Source organism: Neoarius graeffei, chromosome 13, assembly GCF_027579695.1.
Source record: "Neoarius graeffei isolate fNeoGra1 chromosome 13, fNeoGra1.pri, whole genome shotgun sequence".
Classification (NCBI taxonomy): Eukaryota; Metazoa; Chordata; class Actinopteri; order Siluriformes; family Ariidae; genus Neoarius; species Neoarius graeffei.
The window spans coordinates 27,084,815-27,095,472 of NC_083581.1; the positions used below are offsets into that span (position 1 = coordinate 27,084,815).

Sequence of the window (10,658 nt, forward strand, 5' to 3'; positions counted from 1 at the left end):
CATGTCTTTGGACTGTAGGGGAAACCGGAGCACCCGGAGGAAACCCACGCGGACACGGGGAGAACATGCAAACTCCACACAGAAAGGCCCTCGCCGGCCACGGGGCTCGAACCCGGACCTTCTTGCTGTGAGGCGACAGTGCTAACCACTACACCACCGTGCCGCCCATATTAACATTAAATATTATATATTTGACTGATGAAGATTTTTTTATCTAAAGGTACTGACTGCAAAGTCATCTGAAATAAAAAACGTTATTGTGCATAGCATTTTCCGATGTCTCACAAGAACAATATTATGCAGATGAGGTGTGATCATTTTGATGTGCTGAGGGTCGCTTTCCTCTGTTTTAGGACCGTTTTCCTACCGCTTGAGGTAAACAGTACGGCCCTACAGAAACAGCCAAATGCGAGGAGCTTTAAGTAATTAGCATAACTATGGAACTGCATCACACCAAGACGGTGACGCGCGGAAAATATTGTAACTCTGCATCGACCTCGGATAGTTTTGAGTCGCAGGGATGTAATTTGTGGTTGACATTCGCAAATAGATCCGTGAAACAAAAGATGAATATATATTTTCTCTGTTACTGCTTTTGTGTTATCGTTTCTTTCTCTGTAAGATCAAAACATTAGGTGTATAACTCCATATTTGCTACCATGGAGTCAAGCCCATGCATTCTCAGGCTACAATAGCTAAGAACTAGCTAGAACCATTTAGTTACCTGTCCAGAAAAATGACTTGTCATCTGACATTGCTCTATCTTGCAGTTACACTCACTAGGCAGGCTTTCCTTTTCTTTTTCGCTAGCTTTTAGCTGGCAGGAGAGTGGAGTTTGCCCTGTTTGTCCACGCCGACTTGTTTTGGTTTCACGTGATATTGTTGCGCCCTTGCTTTGGCAATCTCTGGAATTGTAAAATGCGGGACACTTTTTATCTTGACAAAACATTTACACATCATATATACGGCGTGTGCAGCAGCAAAACATCTTGAAACTCCAACAGCAACAGAAATAGAACATTTTGCCCAGAATTCAGCTTTGCGGTCAGAACCTTTAAGTAGCCAAAACCTTGAAAACACATAACTAATAAATGTGCATGTTTCCAGATGAATAGTGATGTATACTGGCCTAATTAAAGTAATTCTGTTGTGTACATCATTCAGAATGTTGTTTTTATTCATGTACATTTAGCCCCGCTTGACTATTTTTATATTATTCAGAACATTTTAATACATTTCTATTTGAATAAAGATGTTTGTCTTTTTTTTGAGCGGTGAGTATCACCCAACAATATCAGTTATCAGACATCACAGACCTTTTTTTAATCATTATCAGTGTCTGTGCTAGGAGTCCCTTATGATTTGGACCCAGATATTTAACAGTTATTCCACAAAATCGAGTTGTACAGTGCCTTGAAAAAGTATTCATACCCCTTGAACTTTTTCACATTTTTCCACCTTACAACCACGAACTTAAAAGTTTTTTATTGAGATTTTATGTGATAGACCAACACAGAGTAGCACGTAATTGTGAAATGAAACGAAAACGATAAATGGTCTTCAACATTTTAAACAAATAAAAATCTGAAAAATGTGGTATGCATTAGTATTCAGCCCCCTGTCCTCTGATACCTCTAAATACAATCCAGTGCAATCAATTGCCTTCAGAAGTCATCTAATTAGTTAATCGAGTCCTACTGTGTGTAATTTACTCTCAGCATAAATACACTTGTTCTGTGAAGGCCTCAGTGGTTTGTTAGAGAACACTGAAGAACAAACAGCATCATGTAAGACCAAAGAACTCACCAGACAGGTCAGGGATAAAGTTCTAGAGAAGTTTAAAGCAGGGTTAGGTTATAAAAAATATCCCAAGCTCTGAACATCTCAAGAAGCACTGTTCAATCCATCATTCAAAAATGGAAAAAGTATGGCACAACTGCAAACCTACCAAGACATGGCCGTCCACCTAAACTGACAGAGCGAGCAAGGAGAGCACTGGTCAGAGAAGCAGCCAAGAGGCCCATGATCACTCTGGAGGAGCTGCAGAAATCCACAGCTCAGGTGGGAGAATCTGTGCACAGGACAACTATAAGTCGTACACTCCACAAATCTGGCCTTTTTGGAAGAGTGGCAAGAAGAAAGCCGTTGTTGAAAGACAGGCATACAGTAAGAAGTCCCGTTTGCAGTTTGCCAGAAGCCATGTAGGGGACACAGCAAACATGTGGAAGAAGGTGCTTTGGTCAGATGAGACCAAAGTTGAACTTTTTGGCCTAAATGCAAAGCGCTGTGTGTGGCGGAAAACTAACACTGCTCATCACCCTGCACACACCATCCCCACTGTGAAACATGGTGGTGGCAGCATCATGCTATGGGGATGCTTTTCTTCAGCAGGGACAGGGAAGCTGGTCAGAGTTGATGGGAAGATGGATGGAGCTAAATACAGGGCAATCCTGGAAGAAAACCTGTTGGAGGCTGCAAAAGACTTGAGACTGGGAAGGAGATTCACCTTCCAGCAAGACAATGACCCTAAACATACAGCCAGAGCTGCAATGGAATGGTTTAGATCAAAGAATATTCATGTGTTAGAATGGCCCAGTCAAAGTCCAGACCTAAATCCCATTGAGCATCTGTGGCAAGACTTGAAAATTGCTGTTCAGACGCTCTCCATCCAATCTGGCTGAGCTTGAGCTATTTTGCAAAGAAGAATGGGCAAAAATTTCAGTGTCTAGATGTGCAAAGCTGGTAGAGACATACCACAAAAGACTTGCAGCTGTAATTGCAGCAAAATGTGGCTCTACAAAGTATTGACGCGGGGGGGGGCTGAATACTAATGCACATCACATTTTTCAGATTTTTATTTGTTTAAAAATTTGAAGACCATTGATCATTTTCGTTTCACTTCACAATTATGTGCTACTCTGTGTTGGTCTATCACATAAAATCTCAATAAAAAAACTTTTAAGTTCGTGGTTGTAAGGTGGAAAAATGTGAAAAAGTTCAAGGGGTATGAATACTTTTTCAAGGCACTGTACATGAGCTGATAGCCGACGAGGTGCATAGCGCAGAGTCGGCTATAAGCCATATACAACGAGATTGAGTGGAATAACTGTTTTATTCTACCTACATTCACTGGAGTTTGAGAAACAGAGCATTTTAATTTTTATTTTTGCAAATTCGATAAATAAAAACTTTATACAAAACATCTGACAAAAGCATTTCCACTTAGAATGTAAAAAACCTCATTTGTATTTTTTGAGGTTTTGTTTTTGAGTAGAGTTTTTATTTCGTCCTCAGTTGGTTCAGCAACACTCTCTGCCATTTTGTTTTTCTCTACTCATGGTATATGAGCTGATAGCCTACTAGTAGAGTAGCCAATCAGAGTGTACAATTGCTCATATCCAGTGAATGTGGATAGAATAAAGACTCATCTGCAAGTCAAATATGCACAGTGGATTTCCTGTAAGATCTAAAATTCATGAATTCAAATTCAAGTGTGTTTAGGCATATTGTGTCTGATGAGAGCTGTATGGATTTACATTTATGTATTTTCTTTTATTTCCATTTTCAGGTACGATTTAACAGATGAGACCAATTAACCTGGCCTTTGTATGCTTACGTGACAATGCCTTCGCACTTGTACGTCTGTATCTGCATGCTGCTAATGTCACTTTACCTGTATAGCATAGTGCAGTGGAGCAAATGAAGGAGAAAATGTTATGTTGTATTATGTTATGCGATTTACTCTCTGTACTTGCTATATTTTCCAGCAATACCAAATACTTTTTGGACAGTCTGTAACTGTCAGTGCACGCCAGCAGAATAATTATGTGCCATTTTGACCCAAAGGGTACAAATAAGTCTTGATAGGAATGAGAAACATGCCAGATAAAAGGACTGAAACACTGTTCCTCTATGGTGATCTTAAACAGACTTTCCTTGGCAAGGGTTATTATTTTAGCATCAAAGACACATTCCTTCACAATTTAGCATATTATACAGCTGGTCTCTTGAGATTTTTTAACCACTACCTGTATTTCCACTTAAAAGATTTATAAAAGCTTTATTCCTTAATAAAACAAGTAAAAGGCTTTAAACGAATATTAATACCCCGTGATGCACTCAGAAAAAATAGAAGTATATTCAGTCATCACCGGGGTGCCTTCAAGTACCTTTTGGATCTTTCACGTGGAAATATGGATATAGTGTAACTTTAAAACTATTTGAAGGCACATAAATGGTTATTGGAGCTTTAAAGGATCTGCAACATGCAACTTTCTTGGTAAAAGATACACACTCCAATGACAAGGAAAGGTAGAGTTTCTCCTGAGAGTATTAATGTAGTGTTCACTTTGCTTAGCTTTATGCTGTCTTAATTGCCTTTGTGTTTGAATATTTTTTTGCCTTAAACATGTTTGCTCACAGCTTGGGAAATTTCTGTTCACTGTGCACTGATGTCTGGATGAAGGAGTTTCTTCATGTGTGAATATCCAAAGTGTTGAAGAAATCGAATTGTATCTGTTTCAGTTCCAAATGATTTATCAAAAAAAAAAAATCAGAAACATATCACTGTGCTTTTTCTTTTCCAAAACAGATTTGAGATCATCGTATGAGGACGAACTTTGTCGAAGTATATATTAAGTTATATATATATATATATTTTTGTATAAGTGCCAGCTTATCACAAAATATTTTGAAGAAAGTGTATGAAGTAAAGGTTCCTTGGGAGGAGACCAGAGAAGAGTGATCAGATTTGCAGTCTGTTGATGCTGTCACTGAAAATCTGTATTGCAGCCGTTCTATTAAAGATACTCTTTGCACTTTAAATCTGTTTGTTTCGATTGTGGTCTTAAACTGCTGACAAGCAAAATTGTTGAAAAAAAGTATTTTAATTAAGAAAATTTCACCTCATTTTAATGTTCTCTATGTCACCAGCGTGAGCATACCAGCAAACACAACTAACTTTAGCTCATTTCAGGTGGTTGTTTTGGTTATCCAGCTAAGGTGGTGTTTACATTAGACCGTATCAGCGGATCATCAGATTAACGTTTTTAAAACGATTCGCGTGCACACAGCAAACGCCAATACACGATTCGCGTGCACACAGCAACGCCAATACACGGATACGCTAATCACATGACTAATTAGACGGCACGTCACATGATCCCAGTGCATGTCGGGCATGCGCAAGTCACTCACCACTTGCAAATGGAAGGATGGCAAGCGAACACCTTCTCCAGCAGATAAACACACCTGGCTGTGATGTTCATATTCTCACTGAGTTTAAGCGCCTGAAGGAGGTAAATAAGTTGAAATGTGTAAATAAACCTCAGTGCGGCTCAGCGCTTCCTCCTGCGCTCCAAATCACTCCGCCCTGAACAGCGAGTGCTCTCTGGAGGGTGCGCACTCCGGCCCTGCGCAGCTCACAGAGCACGCGAGTGAAGCGCACGAGCAGTGATTCGGGACTGAGCCGCTGTGTGTGTGATCCCAACGCCAGCGAATCAGGAAGGTGGATGTCACAGTGACGTTGTCCAATGACGACGTCAGCTAGAGCTCAGCACAGCGTTTCCTCATTCCTCAATGTTTACACAGCACCGGATCAGATACGAACTGGGTTGAATATGTGGGCCCTGGCGGATTCAAGTTGTTCCGCCTGTGGAGTCGTTTCCCGGCGTTTTAATGTGAACAGGCAGTGCATCCGCGACGAAAACGAGACGGATACGGTCTAATGTAAACACCACCTGAATGATAAAGTTAGCTTGTGGTCCATGTTATTTAGGTAGCTAATTTAGCTTTTGTTAAATACCTCATTAGAATGAGCTAGTTCTTAGCTCATGAGTTAGCATGAATATGTAGTGAAGTCACTTTATTAACTTGGTGTTAGGTTTAATAACGACACATCACTGTCAGCTGATGTTTAACATTTAGTACATTTGAGTACTCAGGCACCAGGCAGTGACATTGTGATCCTGCAAAATTCCTAAACTGAAACGGCTAGTTTTGTCATAAACACTTTTAGTTGTTTGGGGGGCAGTTTGGTCTTTTTTGTTTGTTTGAAGTAGAAAATGGCAGGGTACATTGAAAACTCTTATTTACATGATGGATCACAATTTTTTCTTGGAGAAAATCAACTTTTGATGTGTGTTTGGGTTTGTAACGTTGACATAGAACTTAGTTCATGGTGCACAGCTCATTACACCATGCCTGTGTACTCTGTTTACTTTTTCTGTTTGAGTAGCAGAACACTTTTATCAAAGATCTTTATTTACCTTTTTAAAACAAGGATTTCATCATCTAGTATCAAAATATATATATTTATAAAGGGTTATTAAATCCTGAATATACAGCCAGATTAAAGGAAAGGTCAACCATGAGAAACTTGAAAGACACCTTTCTCTGCTAAACAGTCTCTACCAAAACAAATCTCTACAAATTGTTGGAAATTAAAACTCTACCTTCGAGTGCTTTCACATATACACGATAATCCTGTTTACACCAGCTCCAATTGTGACAATTTCACACTTTTACATTTTCATATAATGGGAAACAAGGTCTTTTGACCATTTTAAGATCTTTTTTTTGGGGGGGAGAAGTCATGAGAAAGTGAAAGTGTACGTCAAGTGCAAATTTGACTACAATTAGTATCCTACACTCTTTTTTTTTTTTTAAAGATATTTTTTTGGGCTTTTTGCACCTTTATTGGATAGGACAGTGTAGAGACAGGAAATGAGCGGGAGAGAGAGAGACGGGAAGGGATCGGGAAATGACCTCGGGCCGGAATCGAACCCGGGTCGCCCGCATTCATGTTATGGCACCTTAACCACCTGAGCCACGACGCCCCCCAGTATCCTACACTCTTAAAACAAGTCTCTAGCTGTGTTAATGATGTCAAACCCATTTTATGTCATTACAGTTTAGTAGGCACATAATCAACTAGAAGGGCACACTCAGCGGAGCCTCCGCCAAGCCACATACCCCAATTTGCATCAACATGTAATCAACTGTTCCTTGGCCCATGGCCCAGTTTTCCTCAAAATTACATCAAAATCCATTCACTACTTTTTGAGTTACATTGAGAATAGACAAACAAATGGAGGCAAAAACAATCTCCTCAAAAACAAAGTTGGCAGAGGGAATAGCACATCAACTATTCCTCTTACATGTGTTCATTTATCAACATCTGATACAGTGGGGCAAAAAAGTATTTAGTCAGCCACCAACTGTGCAAGTTCTCCCACTTAAAAAGATGAGAGAGGCCTGTAATTTTCATCATAGGTACACTTCAGCTATGAGAGACAGAATGGGGGGAAAGAATCCAGGAAATCACATTGTAGGCTTTTTAATGAATTAATTGGTAAATTCCTCGGTAAAATAAGTATTTGGTCACCTACAAACAAGCAAGATTTCTGGCTCTCACAGACCTGTAACAACTTCTTTAAGAGGCTCCTCTGTCCTCCACTCGTTACCTGTATTAATGGCACCTGTTTGAACTCGTTATCAGTATAAAAGACACCTGTCCACAACCTCAAACAGTCACACTCCAAACTCTACTATGGCCAAGACCAAAGAGCTGTCAAAGGACACCAGAAACAAAATTGTACATCTGCACCAGGCTGGGAAGACTGAATCTGCAATAGGTAAGCAGCTTGGTGTGAAGAAATCAACTGTGGGAGCAATTATTAGAAAATGGAAGACATACAAGACCACTGATAATCTCCCTCGATCTGGGGCTTCACGCAAGATCTCACCCCGTGGGGTCAAAATGATCACAAGAACAGTGAACAAAAATCTCAGAACCACACAGGGGGACCTAGTGAATGACCTGCAGAGAGCTGGGACCAAAGTAACAAAGGCTACCATCAGTAACACCCTACGCCGCCAGGGACTCAAATCCTGCAGTGCCAGACATGTCCCCCTGCTTAAGCCAGTACATGGCCAGGCCCGTCTGAAGTTTGCTAGAGAGCATTTGGATGATCCAGAAGAGGATTGGGAGAATGTCATATGGTCAGATGAAACCAAAATAGAACTTTTTGGTAAAAACTCAACTTGTCGTGTTTGGAGGAGAAAGAATGCTGAGTTTCATCCAAAGAACACCATACCTACTGTGAAGCATGGGGATGGAAACATCATGCTTTGGGGCTGTTTTTCTGCAAAGGGACCAGGACGACTGATCCGTGTAAAGGAAAGAATGAATGGGGCCATGTATCGTGAGATTTTGAGTGAAAACCTCCTTCCATCAGCAAGGGCATTGAAGATGAAATGTGGCTGGGTCTTTCAGCATGACAATGATCCCAAACACACCGCCCGGGCAATGAAGGAGTGGCTTCATAAGAAGCATTTCAAGGTCCTGGAGTGGCCTAGCCAGTCTCCAGATCTCAACCCCATAGAAAATCTTTGGAGGGAGTTGAAAGTCCATGTTGCCCAGCAACAGCCCCAAAACATCACTGCTCTAGAGGAGATCTGCATGGAGGAATGGGCCAAAATACCAGCAACAGTGTGTGAAAACCTTGTGAAGACTTACAGAAAACGTTTGACCTCTGTCATTGCCAACAAAGGGTCTATAACAAAGTATTGAGATGAACTTTTGTTATTGACCAAATACTTATTTTCCACCATAATTTGCAAAAAAATTCTTTAAAAATCAATGTGATTTTCTGGATTTTTTTTTCTCATTTTGTCTCTCATGGTTGAGGTATACCTATGATGAAAATTACAGGCCTCTCTCGTCTTTTTAAGTGGGAGAACTTGCACAATTGGTGACTGACTAAATACTTTTTTGCCCCACTGTAGGTACAGTGGTGCTTGAAAGTTTGTGAACCCTTTAGAATTTTCTATATTTCTGCATAAATATGACCTAAAACATCATCAGATTTTCACACAAGTCCTAAAAGTAGATAAAGAGAACCCAGTTAAACAAATGAGACAAAAATATTATACTTGGTCATTTATTTATTGAGGAAAATGATCCAATATTACATATATGTGAGTGGCAAAAGTATGTGAACCTCTCGGATTAGCAGTTAATTTGAAGGTGAAATTAGAGTCAGGTGTTTTCAATCAATGGGATGACAATCAGGTGTGAGTGGGCGCCCTATTTTATTTAAAGAACAGGGATCTATCAAAGTCTGATCTTCACAACACATGTTTGTGGAAGTGTATCATGGCACGAAAAAAGGAGATTTCTGAGGACCTCAGAAAAAGCATTGTTGATGCTCATCAGGCTGGAAAAGGTTACAAAACCATCTCTAAAGAGTTTGGACTCCACCAATCCACAGTCAGACAGATTGTGTACAAATGGAGGAAATTCAAGACCATTGTTACCCTCCCCAGGAGTGGGCGACCAACAAAAATCACTCCAAGAGTAAGGCGTGTAATAGTCGGCGAAGTCACAAAGGACCCCGGGGTAACTTCTAAGCAACTGAAGGCCTCTCTCACATTGACTAATGTTCATGTTCATGAGTCCACCACCAGGAGAACACTGAACAACAATGGTGTGCATGACAGAGTTGCAAGGAGAAAGCCACTGCTCTCCAAAAAGAACATTGCTGCTCATCTGCAGTTTGCTAAAGAGCATGTGGACAAGCCAGAAGGCTATTGGAAAAATGTTTTGTGGACGGAGGAGACCAAAATAGAACTTTTGGTTTAAATGAGAAGCGTTATGTTTGGAGAAAGGAAAACACTGCATTCCAGCATAAGAACCTTATCCCTTCTGTGAAACATGGTGGTGGTAGTATCATGGTTTGGGCCTGTTTTGCTGCATCTGGGCCAGGACGGCTTGCCATCATTGATGGAACAATGAATTCTGAATTATACCAGCGAATTCTAAAGGAAAATGTCAGGACATCTGTCCATGAACTGAATCTCAAGAGAAGGTGGGTCATGCAGCAAGACAACGACCCTAAGCACACAAGTGGTTCTACCAAAGAATGGTTAAAGAAGAATAAAGTTAATGTTTTGGAATGGCCAAGTCTAAGTCCTGACCTTAATCCAATGGAAATGTTGTGGAAGGACCTGAAGCGAGCAGTTCATATGAAGAAACCCACCAACATCCCAGAGTTGAAGCTGGTCTGTACGGAGGAACGGGCTAAAATTCCTCCAAGCCGGTGTGCAGGACTGAACAACAGTTACCGCAAACGTTTAGTTGCAGTTATTGCTGCACAAGGGGGTCACACCAGATACTGAAAGCAAAGGTTCACATACTTTTGCCACTCACAGATATGTAATATTGGATCATTTTCCTCAATAAATAAATGACCAAGTATAATATTTTTGTCTCATTTGTTTAACTGGGTTCTCTTTATCTACTTTTAGGACTCGTGTGAAAATCTGATGATGTTTTAGGTCACATTTATGCAAAAATATAGAAAATTCTAAAGGGTTCACAAACTTTCAAGCACCACTGTATATGGTGCATTCACTGTGACATTGTTTCAACAGCCTTATGCACTATCACAACATTTATTTCCATCCAGAGTTGCATTAATTTTTCACAGAGGTCTTGTCTTGATGACGGGAACCATGATGAGTTAAATCACTGCGTAAAGTCTTCTCCAGCACACCCTAAAGACTTTTGGTGGGGTTAAGGTCAGGACCTTGTGGTGGTTAATTCATGTGTGAAAATGATTCCTCATGCTTCCTGAACCACTCTTTCACAATTTGAG

At 40.4% G+C, this 10,658-nt stretch overlaps 1 protein-coding gene across 1 annotated transcript in view; it reads left to right on the top strand.

Moving 5' to 3' along the window:
* The window catches only part of esyt1a (extended synaptotagmin-like protein 1a), a 91,064-nt gene extending 86,240 nt beyond the window's left edge, over nt 1-4,824 (top strand). Inside the window, exon 31 of the mRNA XM_060937430.1 lies at nt 3,569-4,824. Coding sequence (XP_060793413.1) covers nt 3,569-3,596 — 28 coding nt within the window. The 3' untranslated portion in view covers nt 3,597-4,824. The remainder of the gene's footprint in view (nt 1-3,568) is intronic.
* The last annotated feature ends 5,834 nt before the right edge of the window (nt 4,825-10,658 follow it).